This window comes from Microplitis demolitor, chromosome 10 (genome assembly GCF_026212275.2).
Source record: "Microplitis demolitor isolate Queensland-Clemson2020A chromosome 10, iyMicDemo2.1a, whole genome shotgun sequence".
NCBI lineage: Eukaryota > Metazoa > Arthropoda > Insecta > Hymenoptera > Braconidae > Microplitis > Microplitis demolitor.
In genome coordinates, this window is record NC_068554.1 from 1718788 (window position 1) to 1735291 (window position 16504).

Below are 16504 nucleotides of genomic sequence, written 5' to 3' on the forward strand. Positions count from 1 at the left end.
TTTAAATTTTGTAAATAAATAATTATTATTTTATTAATAAATAATTAATTTATAAATTTTAATTTTATTTTAAATTTACTCATGTAAAAATTTAAATCTGTGTTCTGATTCGCCAGATGTCAGTTTCCTAAAAGCGTATTTACATCAACGATTTAAATTTATTTTATTGCGATAAATTAATAAATTATAATTTACATATTTGTAAAAATGTATATTAGTTTATATATATTTATTTGTCATATGATAAATTTTGTAATTTATAAATTTAAAAAATACGGAATTAATAGCGCGAAAAAAGTTAAATTTAAAAAATTGTAAATCTGCCTTTTTCTAACCTATCATTTCGCGATACGAAAATAAAGGGACTAAATATTCCTAGGAATATATTGATTTTATAAAAAATTTATATTAAAAACCCTAAATACTTACACATGATGTTTAACATTATGGAGAATTAATATCAAGTTGATTAAATAAACATTCCGGCATTTTTATTTATAAAACTACCAGCATGTGAGTAAATAATTTAAAATATATCAATATAAATATATCGATATAATTATTTTTCATGATATAGTTTACAGCAGTGAAGATTATCTGTACAAATATATATAAATTTCTAAACAATAGTAAATATGAGGCGTTTAGACTCTAAGGAGAATTGGGGTGCTGATAAACTTGAAGCTGAATTACAAGCAGCAAGAGATGGACTACGCGAATTAGAACGCGATATTCGTAAAATATTGGGTCGGGATTTACCAGATACGGAAAATGGATTAAATCAACAATCTGTAAGGTAACTTATTCTTATATATTTTTTTTACAATCATTGACATTTTTTACACCACCTTGGTCATAAATTTCAATGTATGTAAGTAAAAATATGTGTCGTATTTATGAAAGCAAAGCTGGTTGCTAAATTTTTAATTTAAAATATCCGCTTTCAGGTTAACGAGATAGATTTTTTTAAATAGCAATACATAATGAAAAAAAATCGATTTATTTTAATGATACTGACGTCTAATAATTTTTGAATTTTTTTAAAAATTATAAATTATAAAAAAAAAAATATTTAAATAATTGCACTTGTAGCTTTTTTAGTTTTCTCCATGCGCATATTTTTGAATTTTTTTTTGTCATTTGTTGAGAAAAAAAACTGAAAATTTTTAATTGTCTGATAAGTTCAGGATCATGAAATTTGAAATAGATATTTTTGAATTTCAAGTCTTGTTTAATCGCCAATATCAAACTTTATAATTTATGTTTAGTTGTTATCAGTAAGTAAAAGTATAAAGACAAATTACATGTAAATTTTTTAATTTATCGATAATTAAAAATTTAGTTTATTTTAATTAAACTAATTTGTAATAGTTTATATTGCTAATTCAAATTTTGTGAGCAATATTAATTTAAATTAATTATGTAATTTTTTTTAAAGGGTCGGACAAAAAAGAATAGTTCAAGATGACCGTAAAAGAAATTTAACAGACTACACGAGCAATAATGATCATCATCATTCAAGTGGTGGGAAACGTAGTCGTTGGCAGTCACAGTCATTATCATCACCACCGACATCAACTCCCGGTGAACCTAAAACAGTTTTTAGTCGATTGAGTGCACGTGTACCATCAACAGCAGATGACAGTGATAATGATGATGACAATCCTATGAAACCAGCGGTATCCTCACGTGTGATAGCAACTCCACGTGAAATACCATCCCGGCAAGAAGTTATCAGACGTGAACGTGTCGATGAACGCAGTCGGCAAAGGAATAAACGTATGTTTGGTGCCTTGTTGGGCACTTTGCAAAAATTTCGTCAAGAAGAAACTAAACTGAAAGCTAAAGTAAATATTTATGTTTTATTTATAATAAACTTATTGTTTTAATATTTGAAATTAATTAAGTAATTAAAAATATACTTTGACAGGAAGATAAAAAAGCAGAAGTTGAAGCACGTGTTGAGGAGGCCAAGAGACGTGAAAAAGAAGAACTTAAACGCGAACGACAGCAATTATTTTTGTCACGAAAGCGGCAATTGGCTGAAGTTAAAGCTCTGGAATCAAAATTAGCTCGCAGTAAGCAATTTCAAATTTGGAAAAATGCTCAGTTGCCGTTGGCGTCATTCATTAAAACACAAGCAACACCTGCTATTTATTATCTGCCCAAGCGGAAGCATCCAAAGACTGATACTTTGCTTGAACAATGCGCTAAAGAACTTCACGGTAAACTTTTTTTTACACTTATTCTCAATTTTTATTAAGGAAAAAGACCTAGAGCTCGATCAGGAAACTAGTGCTCGATTACTACATGTATTTATATAGATATCGCGTCACTAATTTCAAAAGGACATATTTTTATGTGCCTTTTTGGCTTTAGTCACTAAGTTTAAAATTAAAAGGGCTTGTAATTTTTTAATTGCTAATAAAATTATAGCCTTATTCTACAGCTTAAAAATAAAAAAAAAAAACTAAAAATATGCACATGTAGAAAATTTAAAAAACTACAGGTGCAATTTTTTCAAATATTTTTTTATTTATAATTTATTGTTTAAAAAAAAAAAAAAAAAAAAATTATTAGACGTCGGCTAACTTCAGTATTATCAATTTTTCGAGTTTAAAATTAATATTTTAAAAATCGGCAGCATCACACAAATATTAGTTTTGTATATGATAACAACGTCACGCTGTACAGAGATAATATTTATCTTAAAACAAGTTGTAAAGTTATTTTTATCAAATGAAAAAAAACATATACTTATTAAAATAAATAAAAATATAATATGATGGTGGGCTCGAAATATATGCAGACATATGAGCGTGAGTATAAAGATAAATGTGCAGTAAATTTGTAGAGAGTGCATATAAAGTGAAAACAGAAATTTAAACGATTTTAATTTTGTATGTAAGTGAGACTACTCGCGTAAAAATTATTTTTTTTATCGTCTCGTTTATAAATAAATTTCTTCATTAAGTAAAAATATTACGAGAAAAAAATATGACATTTTTTTTTTTTACAGCGGAAGTTGAACGAAGAGAAAAATCATTGGCAGAAGAAATAGAAGCAATTGAGTCTCAAATAAATGCAAATAAACAAAATCAAAGTATCGATAAGTCCGAGGCCATGGAAATAAATGAGATTCAAATAATGGAAGACGGTGAAGAAAATCGTGATCCTAATCCTGAAATAAATGATAAAGTAAACGATAATGACAGTTCGCCAATCGGAATAAAAAGTGAATTTCAAGATACCAATGAGGATAATTTAAAAAATGACCATATCGAAGTAACTAAAGCTAAAAAAATTGATGAAAGTAATGAAGATGAAGTAAATAAAAATTATGGTTAAAAAATATTATTTTTCTAATAACTGTATATATTTAATAAATATAGTAAAAATAGAAAAAAAAAAGTAATGTATTATAAAATTGAAATTGAATAATTAATTTTAAAATTTTATTCTCTAATAAAATGAATTTTTTTTTAATTTTAAGAAAAAAATAATAATTTGAGGCATCTTGGAAGTAAATTTTATATTAATTTTTAACAATACGAAAATACAAGTGGAAAAAATATTAAGTTACCAAATGTTATTTATTTGTTGTTTAAAATTCCGAGCCAGCTATCCCTGCATTGTCCCGCTTCACCACCAAAGCGTTTCATTAATGCAACAGACTAGATCCATTTGTCTGAGTATTTTCTCTGTTAATCTCCAGACCGGTTGCTATTTGAGATGCAGCGTCGGCGACAGGACTATGTATGACTATAACTCAGTGCTCGACTCGCGAAACATACCGTCGGCAGTACGTATGAGGATGTATGACTTAAACTCACCAAAATTAACGTTGTTTAATGTCAACGAATATGTAGAAATCTCAGTCAGAGAGATTTATCTTAGCCTACACTAGTAACTGATCAGCTTAGCCAAGAATTTAACTTGTAAAGCTCAATACAAATTACCAGACAAACTAGATTTAATTATATTCAACTTTAATCTTTACTAACATGTTTGACAATTTAAGTCTTTGGTAATTTAATCACACAAGTTCATTAGTTATTGGACACTTGTTTTTATCGGTGATATAAATACAGGGAGGACAAAACGGAAAACTGGGCTGCCCAATTTTAAAACACGGACAACTTTTTAAAAATCGTTTTTTTTATTATTTTTAGTTCCAGTGGTTTTGTGGACATGTTTGAAAAATTTTATTTTTTTCAGTTGTGATTTGAAATTGGGCAACCGGGTATTCAAAGTGAGTTCTATACATTCTGAGGTGTCTTTATAAAAATTACTTACATTCTGATACGCGTAATTCTGTTTAAAGAAAACCAAGTGTTAAAAAATAATTTAAAATGAAATTCAAAATTTTTTTTTCGTAATTTGACGTTTTTTTTTATTGCAAATGGATAAGAAAAGACAAACAAACTGTTTTCACGTTATTTTTTTACAAAACCAAATTTTTTCAAAAACAAATTCAATATAATCCTCGATTGTATTTACAAAAGTGATTTTTATAATTTAAAAAACAACTTTTTTTTATAGAATTTTAAGCCTTCTGATTCGTTTTGCCCCTCCGACTCCTATATAAACATAACTGTATATATCTTGATATTTGATATTTATATTAAACCTTTTTCGTCCTGAAATTTAATTAAGACTGGCGAATAAATATGTACTGGATCACGTGTATGGGAACCTGTCTCCTGACCCCTAACGCGGCGTGTAAAGCACATGGTATTTAATTGAAAACAGTTGAACATATTCTCCTAATATGCTTGGCTATAAATGACTTTTGAGAATTCATAACTTCAAAGAAGCGCTGAAAAATTATACGCTGCACCTGCGTATCCTTTCGGTATCGGAGTTCTATTCATTAGTATTCAGATGTTATAAAAATAAAAATCTATTATTTTTTGTATTTACCGCCGTTTAAAAAAGAGCAATTCTTAACTCATATTTTTTGTTTTTAATAAGTGATACTTTTATTCAAATTTTAAAAATAAATATTTTTTTTCTGAATCAATGAGCGGCAAAAAAATTTGAATTACAAAATTAATAAAAAAATTTAATTTCTTGTACATTCTGATTAATCTTACACTAGTCTTCTTTAAAATCATTAGAATACTTGTGGTTTGAAATTCAAATTATGTCACGAAATTTATCATCAACTTACCAACAAATAAGGATCAATATTTTCTGACATTTCTATAAATAAAAAAATATAAAAGGAAAGGAATTAATAAAAAAAGTTATTGAACTCGTTTACGATTAATTTGATATTTGAATTAAATTTACGTAATAAAATTAATTATTAGTAACCTTGACTGTTAAATAACAAAAACTGTAAACGTTAACACTAACAGATAAATAAATTACAAAGTTTAAATTTATTTAAACATTAATACAAATATATTTAAAGGAAAATAAATTATCTAGCTGATGTTCGCGTCACATTCAATTTAAAATTCAAGATATAGAGAAAAGATTCATATATATGTATACATATATTCGTATATTAATTATTTTTTCAGTAATAGTATTCATGCTTTTTGAACCCACGCCCGTTAACTTAACCGACAATTTATAATATTAAACTCTCGAATTTTCTATACGGGTTGGCACTAAATTACCCAAGAGAGATTACCTCGAGGTGATCTTGGAATTAATCCATTAAGTTGCGTGCAAAGAGCACGATATTACATCTTATATATGTGTATGTAAGATTTATAATAATAGTATTCTAACCGGTATAAAGAAGCTGATAAAGTACTTGCGGAGATGGCAAAAATAAAAAATTCATTTTACTTTACAGATAATTTAATTATGAAACTTTCCTTTAATTTAATTAACTTACATGCAGTCTTTATATGACTGCCCGAGTTTCATTTATAATTTTAATTTTAGATTTTAATTTAATATTTGTTTATTTATTTATAGTATTTTTATAAGTTACAATTAAAACTTTGATACATTGTCAGAAAAAGATTCGGTTAAAAAAAGTAAAGACTCTGAAAAAATGTAGTTGATCCAAATTTAATGAAACTGAAGCTAGCGGCCATAATAAGTAGCGGCCAGCAATTTTTTTGCGTGGCCGCTACTTATTACGGCCGCTAGCTTTGGCTTCGTTCAAATTTAAAATCTAATTCAGATGATAAAAACAAAATTGACTAAACAGTACTAATTTACACATAGTTTCCAATCAATTGATATTGATATTGATTAATAATCTTCCTTATGATGTTGATACAATCCTGTACAAAGTTGAATACTTTCTGTGCACCCCTTATTGATTGGTCATTCAAAAGTATTAGCAAATTAAATCTGTTACTATCAATGTATGGTTTCAAAATGTCTAAGCGAGGCTGCGTAAATTTGAATATTCTAGTAAGATATGTTCGATTATTTCCTCCGCTATGTTATGGCAAAAATGACATCAATTTATTGAAAAAATATTTTTTCTTTTGATATAAAAAAATTCAGTACATTTTTCTCTGGGTGTAGTGGATCTGAACTACTCCTGATTCAGAAATCTAATTTGGAATAATTCAAACACGATCCGAAACATTTCAAAGTTGGCAAAGTTGACTATGCATAGGTACCCATACGAAAAAAATATATATACGGGCAAATTACACATATGAGGCATGTATGTCTCATATATGAAATTTTCCCGCATATATACTTTTTTCGTACGGGTATACTCTAACATGGATTGAATCATTCCAAATTATATTTCTGAATCAGGGACGGTACTACCGTAGCCGTACGGCATTTTACGGTAAAAGAAGTAAAGAAATAAGAAACAGATATAATAATTTTTATAATAAATATTGAACATGTATAATTTATTGGGGACATTTTGTATTACACAAGAAAACACTAATAATTAAATTAATAATATATCAATAAAAAATACAGAAAATTATTCTTTTTATACCTTCTTTTGGATAATCAAAAGCAGAGTATAGAGTATTTAAAGGTTTGTGTAAAAATAAACACTTTTCAAGACTTAAACTTCTCAGCGTATTCCTACAGGGAAACAATGGCCGTCTTCTTCTTTGGCGCAGACTTGAGCTTTCACGTTGATCCTGGTGCCAGGTAGGAAGGAGATCGGGGCGACGTTGACGAAGGGTAACTTCGATGGGGTTGTGAATGAACATCAAAGGAGGGGTATGACGAGGCGGTTATAAAATAAGCTGAAAGAAAAATTAACTGTTTATTATTTTTACCACGAAATGTTTTTTACTTATTAAGAAATGAGGACATTTAAAAAAAAAAATTAACGCACTGTAAATGAAATAAATATATAAAAAAAAAAAAAAAAATATTAATAATCATTAGTTTAAATAAAAATGACTAATTATTTTATAAATACACTAGTCAGATATTAATCGATTTTTATCAGATTTTATCAAAAGTTTGAATTGCTGAATGAAACATTGTGATTAAAACAATATCTTCATTCATCACGATGGTCACCCTTAATCACCAGCGTCATTAATCAAAGTTACTGTTGACTGTAAAGAGAACGGCGGTTTAAATCTTTTTTTTTTAAATACTGATGAAAGTATCAGTACATATATACATATAAATATTAACATTTAATGAGAGTACTTAATTATTTATTTCAGTTTTTATTGTTTTATTAATTCCATCAATGAACGTAACATTTATATCAAACATATAAATTAAAACTTTAACTTTTAGTTGATTAGAAAATTTTTTATTAGATTAATAATACTTGAAAATTAATATAAAACATTTGCAGTAGATTTTTTATAAACTCATACCTATTTGTAGTGGCATATTTTTTATTTACATAACTATAAATATTTTTCATAGTTGCGGCCTATCTATTTAAACTTATTGACAAATTTATTAAGTACACAAAAATATTAAACATATATTTAATTAGAAAAGTTTAGTTTATTGTCGCAACCATTCGTTGCAAGAGTTAATTTTTACAAGACAAAGCAATAACTTGTTTTTAGACATCGATCAACTGTTTTGCTGATTGGAATCATGAAAAGTAACCAGATCCTGCTTCAAAATTTTATTGATGGAGAACGTCAAGTTTTTACCTGAAACAGACCAAATTTAGACTTTCACTCGGTATTGATATTATATTTATTTATATTTTAAATATATGAGTGTAATATGGCTGTCAATTGGCAATTTTTTAAATTTAGAACGAATAAAAAGTTAAAAATGCATACGATAATAGAAAAATCAGTACGAGCCTTTTTTTTTTCAATTTCATTATTTTTATTAATTTAAATTTCTCCCACTTTTTTAAAATAATCAATGTCTCAACTGCCATAACGGTACTGAAATTTCGTTAATTAATTTAAATAGTAATTAAAGCATTAATTAAAGGACAACTTGCAGCTTCGCTGAGATATAGATTTGGAAAAAAAAAATACAGTTATCAATTAGAAGTAAAACTAAATTTGATAAATAAATTTTAGTCTTAAAAATTAAAAAATTTGAATTATAAAATTGACATAAAGATTCTACTGAAATTTATTTACTAAATTTCGTTTGACTCCTAATTGATGACAACTGTAATTTTTTTCATAATCACTAAAAATTTATCAAAACGGTTTAAAATAATAATAAAATAAATGTCGTACAATATATTTATATAAAATATTACACAATTATTTTTTTCTGCATGCATCAGTGACATTTCGTCAACTAGAACATCCTAAAAATATATATCAGCAATGGAGCTTTTTTCGTACTTATAAACTAATTTATTTCGATGCTTACCTTTGCTGGCGAATGTAAATATATGGATTATCTGGAACTTCCAACTTGATGGACGCTCATTAAATCCTTAAATTTTTCACTTGTAAATCCAATTTAATATCATATTTTTTAAAAATTAAATATACAGTAATGAGAGTTGATAATTTTTTCAGTCTGTCAAGAGCTTCACTGAGATCTAGTCTCTATAATTTAACACTTTTCAAAATTACACTGTGATCATGTTTTAAAAAAAAGCAACTGACGAATGGCGTTTTGTCGCTTAGTATAGACTTGTTTGATCGTCGGCATGTTCTGGCGTTTTCGTCTTGGACGGAATCCAACATTTAAACTAAAAGGTCTAGCTCTATCTTCTAAGGGTTTGTGGGATCCAGATGAAACTGGTAACCTCTATGATTGCTACAGAGAAAACCATCGCATTAGATCCAGCAATGAGTCTCAACTGATGTACATTAACTTAGCAGTTAATTAAATTTTTATAAAAAATATTTTGTTTTATTAGCTCTCACTCAAATACTCTTACGGTGAATTTAATTTTAAGTTGGTTGACTAGCGTAATTTTAACGGCCTGGTTAAACTCACGTTAAAATACCTGATGATTTAAGCTCAGCGGTTGCTCAAGTAGCTCCTGCTCAATCATCGGGCCAACACCAACAAGATCAACTTGACATAAATCAGCTTGAGTTCAATAAAACACGGTACTTTATTCGATCAGCAAACTCATCAAATCTCTCATCGCTTGGCGTCAGTTTATTCCATCCGGAACTGATCAATACACCAGCTGGTCTGCTCGCCACGTGGGTGTCACGTTTAATTATCCTGAGAGAAAATATCTCAGACAATATACATCATTTTGCAGAGTCGCAGTTTTTAAAAGTAGCGTTAGCCAGTTATTGGAGTCCATTAATACATAAGTAGGATGATGATGTTTAGTTTTTTCAAATTTTTCTCACGGACAGTTTGAATATCACTTAAAGATTTCTTCGGTCATCCTCGCCAGGTCATTTTGAAGACATTCCGTAGACGGGCTCAGAAAACTTGAACCGACTTGAGTATTTTTTAAAAATTTATCAAGACATATTTTGTGATTGGATTACTTGGTCTCCTAAACCAGCGGCTCTAAGCCCAGTCACCACGAATCCAATTCCGATTTAATCAAACACTCGATTTCCTAAAATTTCGCAAAGCAGATCCACCATTGGTAGGAATTTCCACGCATTAATTAGCATGCTGGTGAAAACGCGGATAAATACGTGATTTAAAATAAAAATAAATTTTATCTCTTGATTTATTTAGTCCTGAAGTGGATGTCCCCGTTATTATTTTTTGCTTTCATATAATCTAACTTTGCGCAAGTCATATTGAAGAGACTCCACAGTACAACTTTTATGGTATAGTTTACTCAAACTTACCTAATCGTTCACTTTGATGATGATGATGGTGATGATGATGAGTGACTGCTGAAGGTGGTTGATGGTAAGGCGACGGTGGATACGTTACTGGACATAAAGCTGCCCCAGCTGCGGCAGCCGCGGCATATATGTGATGATGATGGTGATGATGAGCCGGATGATGAGGATGATGGTGAAGAGCACTTGAATTAGCTCCTACTTTATTCCTTAATATTCTTGAGATACTTGAAACCGACGGTACGTTGTATTTATCACAAACACCATCGGAAAGTAGCCGATCTCTTATTTCCCAAGCAAATATTCCAGGATCTTTTAACTTTAATTGTTTTATGTATTGAACAACTTTCGGTGTCGTTACACGGGGCTTACTGCCACCGATCGCACCGGGTAAAATACTTCCTGTTTCATGGTAACGAGCTAGAATTTTACTAACGCATCCGTGACTAACGCGTAATTGACGAGAAATGTCACAGGGTCGAATTCCGAGCTGTGCCAATTCAACAATCCTAAGTCTCACAGCATTCGGTAAAGGTCTACCGTTAACGAATACACCGCCAAGCTGATTTACTTCACCATATTGCTGTTGTTGTTGCTGCTGCTGTCCGATACCATTGTTGTTTTCTATAAATATAAAAATATTTATTTTATTTTTGTCAGTATTTTTACAACAAATTTCGTTGTAAGGCAACTCGGGCAAAAATGAAACCTGATTTAGACTTTTTGATCTTAAATTGTAACTAAGTAAGCCGGTTGTCTAAACCAAGACCAATTTGAATTATAAATAATTATAAAAGTTTCGAATTCAAAAACTTACGAATTAATTTTGAGTTTTGAATTATTAAAAAATTTGACACAAGAAACCTCAGCTTAATCATTAGTTTATTGTCAGATTTGCCATAATCTTATCATGTAATTTGTTGAAATTATAACAATTGGATATTAGAATCTCTCATTTTAAAATACAATTAAACGGTTTTGTGCTCAGACAATTAACTAATAGCACTTCAATCTACGATACGGTTATTTGAGCAATAAAATTGTGATAATTATTCTGCAAATAACAGGTTTGACCTGATGTAGTAATTGAAACACGTGTTTTATTGTACTTTAACGCGATTCGCTTATGATCAATAATTATTTTAAAACTCGTACTTGATTTTTTAAAATGAAAAACAAATTATTTTGATGTATTATGTATTAGCAGTGCACATTAACTTGAAACAAAAGTGTTAGATTGATGTTAGCTTAGACTAAGGATCTCATTAACAAGCTCATAAACACTTGTCATTAAGTAGTTATAAATTTGAAAAATAATTTCTTTATAGTCGAGATACTTTAATTCTAATGACTCGTTAAATTTATTATTTGACATTTATTTTAAATAATTAAGTGGTAAGAAATCTAACCGACGGCATCATTGATTTGTTGATATTTCACTTGGCATGAGTTTTCAAAAATTTAATTTAAAAAATCCCGCTAAAATTTTTTGAATTGTGAAATTGAAAACCAAAATTTTCTCGAGAGAAAAAATTTTATTATATAAAAAAATAATTAAATTTTTTAATTGAAAAATAAAAAAAATTTTTGCAGGATATCGTTATTACTTTTTTTTTTTTAACATTTAAATGTCGTGAATAAAAAAAAATTTTTTTAGTATTTAATAGCAAAAAATTTTTTTATGTAATGCGACCGTTGCGGCGGCGGCACGCTTTGGTCGCCTCCGCTGTTAAAAGACTTTTTTGCGTAAGAATTATCAATATTGTTATAGAATATTTATCTTATTTTTTTTAAATACTATATTTTAATCTTACTTTAATTATATTTTTATTCTTATTATTCATATTTTATACAGTCGTATAAAAAATTTTTTCAAACAAAAGTTATTAAGAATTTAATTTTATAAAAAAAATGTCTCTTATAATTTTTTCTCAGGACTAATACGAAAGCCGTAATTTCAAAACTAAGATTTTCAAAATTAACAAAAATTTGAATCATTCATTATGAATATTAATTTTAAAATCACGGTGAAAATATTGGCCGTATAAAAAAATTTTTCAAACGAAAGTTGTAGGAAATTTAATTTTCTAGAAAAAATGTCTCATACGATTTTTTATACGATCAACATTTTCACCGTAACTTCAAAATTTAGATTTTCATAATTAACAAAAATTTGAATCATTCATTATGAATCTAAATTTTGGAATTACGGCAAAAATATTGGCCGTATAAAAAATCATAGAGGACACTTTTTCTAGAAAATTAAATTTCCTACAACTTTTGTTTGAATACTTTTTTTCCAAGACCAATATTTTCGCGGTAATATTAACCATTTGAACCATTCATTCCAAAATTGAAGCAAAAATCTTGTCCCTACTTATTAATATTCAGCAGGAAAAAGTAAAAGAGAGTAAAGTGAAAAAAATAATAATATTTAATATTTTTTTTGTTGTTGTTAGATTTATTTGACGGGTGATGAATAGCTAAAGATCAAAGTTTGATGCCGGCAGTAAGTTTACACGCATGTAATACACGTGTGTTTTTTAAGAAGTATCAAGTATACTATTGCCCCTAATTTTAAAAGTGAAAAACTATAGAAGCAAGTAGTATAAGGTACATATATATGTATATATATACATAAAAGAAGTGCTACACGATTTGTGATAGGGAGGGTTCTTGGAGTTTTTAAAAATGTCAGGGAAGGATAGCGCAGAGGACAACGAATGTATTTGTGTACACTCATAAAAACAGTTTCTAAAGTGGGCGTGTTGATTCTAACGTCTTGATGAATGTCACTGTGTCGCTCTTTGCCTTTGGTCTACCAGAACATATGCTTTATTTTTTAACTTACAATCCTATATAACTCTAAGTGTCAGTATTTAGATGAAAAAAAACCATTTTTTAACCAAAACAAAATTCAATTGCTTTCTTTGGAAAGGTGTCGCGCGAGCCACTTTAATTAGTTTTTTAAATTATCCGCATAAGCCGGACAAAATGTCGCCACAAATTTGTTACAATTTGTACTGAAATTTAATTATCATTTTAAAAATTTAAAAATACTTATTTTTATTTTTTTTAGGAATGTCCGACACGTTCAACTGACTTTTATTACGCTGGTTTACTAAAGTAAATAAAATATTTTTTAAAATTTATTATCCCAATGGTAATTAAAATTTTTTTTTTAAAATATATTACTGCTAGATTTATTTATCTAAAAAACCGCTGGTATATAAAATAATAAATAATTAAAAAATTTTAAGTTAGCTTATGGTGCAGCAATAAAACGTTCGTAATCCGAAAGTGTCTGGATCGAACCCTGTTGAAAGCAGTTGAAAATGCCAATTCTATTATAAATTAAAAATAAAAAAATTAAACGATAATATATATTCGACTCGCATTACGAACCCGCCTACAAGGGTGAAAGGGAATACGATTTTAAGAATTAGTTCCCTCACTCTGAGCACATCTTGAATGTATATACTTCTCTCTTATGTATTTTTATATATGTATATGTATATATATGAGTATAATTGTTTGATGTTTGGTCTCAACTCTGAATCTGATACTACGGTTTTAAAACAATCGACTAATAGTGCAAATCAACAAGTGGGGTAAAAAAAAATTACTAAATATAACAGTTTTAATTGAAATATTACTTTTTTTTTTTTTTTTTTTTTTTTTTTTTTTTTTTTTAATTATTTTCTCGACACGGATGACATAAAAAAAATACAGTTAAAAATTTCGACTTGAAATTAAATAATTTATTTAAATGAATATTTGAATTTTTTGTTATAAATTTATGAGAATATTTTGGTGTTTTTTTTCAAATAACTGAAATATAAAAGAGATGGATATTTTTAAAAACGGTAGTTTTTGGTAGAGCTTCATAATTAGTATTCAATTTGTTTTGTTTGTTTAGGATATAAATCAAATACAGCTTTGAATAATCAAACAAAATATGAGTAAAAGTGCTTCTGAATAGAATTTTTGCTTTGTTTTAATAGGATTACAAGCTAAAGTGTAGATAAAAATAAATAAATTAATGAAATATAATCTGGTCGTTATTTATCTTATAAATTTTTTAAATTATAAAAAATTTTTAAAATAAATTAATGTGATATTTTATGTAGAAAAAAAAGTCTTTGGACCTGATCTGATAAATTAAATTTCCTGGTAGCAATGAAATCAGGCAATGTCGGGGTACTAATGGTCGGTTTCGCCAGATTTAAAAAAGGCGCCGGTCAGCACAAATACAAAGGCAGTTTACTACTCGAAGTCGGTTAATTAGTCATTTATTTTTCTAGGGTTTGTTGGTTTTTAATTTTTATGGTAAAATTACCAAATATTTAAAATATAAAGAAAAAGCTTGAGAATTATTTATTAAAATAAAAATGCGTAATTTTTGGTAATATTTAAATGAAGCATAAAGTAAACAGACTATATAGTGAAATATTTGAATAATCTATGTCAGTGCCCCTTAGCTAATCTACAAGACCTCTTGTATACAAAGAGGTTATCAATTACTGTACATGGGTGATCAGTTATATTGATATAATTAGGTTCTAGATTTACTTACTCTAATATCAACCTATTCTCTACTAAAATATTTTTTATTTCTACTGCCCCGAAATAAAATATTTTTTTAATATTTTAATATTTAAATAAATTCCCGTTCAGTGTAAATTTCACTCTGAGGAAATTAAATAAATAAACAGTCATCTGCTCCGCGTTCACTCCGCACAATTTTTTACAGTAATATTGTAATTGTATAGAAAAATATTTACCAGTATAAGATGGTAAAATCATTGGAAAATGGATAGTAATTCAAAAATTATAATTTAATTTTGAGCATGAATTGGAAGTTTTGTCCCTTTATTGGGACCACCAATTAAAACAATTATTTTAGTGCAGAAGTCTCAATTAAGGGACAAAAGTCCAACTTATGCTCAAAATTAAATTATAATTTGTGAATTACTGTCTACTTCCTTATGATTTTACCATTTTGTTAAGTTTGGAGACACGATTTTAAATTAATATATATTATAAAGATATAAATTATCAATTTTGAGACTTGGTTCAAAATACATTTTTAGTGATTCTCTGTAAAAAAAGTTAATTCCTATAAAATATAAAGAGCGCATGCGAATTAAAATTTATGAATATCAATAAATTTTAAATTTAACGCTTTAAGAGCCATTTGATCAATCAGATTTATATACAATGAATTCTATTGATTAAAAAAATTTAATCTGTACTATTGGTAATACACAAAAATATAATTTTTTAGTCAACTATTAATTTCTGTCAGTATAAAAGCACTACTCTAGTGCAGAATCATCAGGAATTCATAATTTTTAGTTCTACTTTAAATATGTCACTTTCAAACTGTAGTTTAAATTATTTAATTTAAATTCTACTCTAGTACGGCGACTTTTCATCGGGTATTTTATCACTTAACAATAAATCACATTTTTTATTTTAGTCATAATGAACTTCATGGCCCTCTTGATAGCTTATGAACCAAAACGACTGAAAATATTTATACATTTATTAAAAAGGCTGTTTTTTAAGTCCGGTTCAAATATTTTTGTAATTCAAAATTTTACATATGAATTTTAATTATTTTTTATATTTCAACAAAAAATACTGTTTTACATAATAATTCTATTAAATGTTATTCTGAGTAGTTTTACAATTTCAGATGCACTTTTAAAATTTTTAATAAACTACCAAATTTATTATTTGAATCTACTTCTGGCAGAGTTTTTCGAAATGTTTATACAATTTTTCTATTCGAAAAGAGTCGGGTTATTATGTGAAATTGTAATTTTTGTTGTTTCATTTTTTTCATATGTATATACATATATACACTAAATAATATACGTACCTAATATAATTGGATCCATTAATTTATAAGAACCAATAATGAAAAACTTAAAAAAATGTCACCAATATAATCCTCGTTTTCCTAAATATCTATTTTTATTTGTCACTCACAAATTACACAAAAAAATTAAAAAACTATGAGTTTATTTACGGTAAAAATAGTTACTGAAATGAACTATATATATTTGATGCATGAAGAAACACGAATCACTGAGAGACGTCTAGCTCTATGCTCACTGACTGAAACGACAAATTAACAGAAACAGAAATGAACAAATTTCTACTTAACTTTTGTTTTGGGCGTTATCTTATGATATTGTGTAAGAGCAACAAGTGAGTAGTAATAACACGCCTACGTGCCGAGCAACGTTTATTTTCATATGTTAAATATTTAAATATTTTTTATCCAAGATATTTTGACGAAAAGTCGTGGCTTAGTG

At 27.6% G+C, this 16504-nt stretch overlaps 2 protein-coding genes across 4 annotated transcripts; one reads left to right on the plus strand and one right to left on the minus strand.

Annotated features, from left to right (window-relative positions):
• Positions 1–361: 361 nt before the first annotated feature.
• Positions 362–3526, plus strand: LOC103571879 (pinin). The gene is made up of 5 exons (XM_014441941.2): positions 362–513; positions 578–796; positions 1439–1847; positions 1931–2225; positions 3020–3526. The coding sequence occupies exons 2-5, from the start codon at positions 636–638 to the stop codon at positions 3346–3348; spliced, it is 1194 nt and encodes a 397-aa protein (XP_014297427.1). The 5' UTR covers positions 362–513; positions 578–635; the 3' UTR covers positions 3349–3526.
• Positions 3527–6839: 3313 nt separating this feature from the next.
• On the minus strand, positions 6840–16304 carry LOC103571776 (paired box protein Pax-1). 3 transcript variants are annotated; one of them, XM_008550061.2, is made up of 3 exons: positions 16066–16304; positions 10182–10802; positions 6840–7196 (listed from the first exon to the last, which is right to left on the minus strand). In XM_008550061.2, the coding sequence occupies exons 1-3, from the start codon at positions 16082–16084 to the stop codon at positions 7078–7080; spliced, it is 759 nt and encodes a 252-aa protein (XP_008548283.1). In that variant the 5' UTR covers positions 16085–16304; the 3' UTR covers positions 6840–7077. The 3 variants fall into 3 exon arrangements, 2 of the variants coding, with proteins under 2 accessions (XP_008548283.1, XP_008548284.1); XM_008550062.2 differs by lacking the exon at positions 6840–7196 and adding an exon at positions 7790–8081; XR_549057.2 differs by lacking the exon at positions 6840–7196 and adding an exon at positions 8001–8081 and having other exon boundaries at positions 8773–10802.
• Positions 16305–16504: the final 200 nt, after the last annotated feature.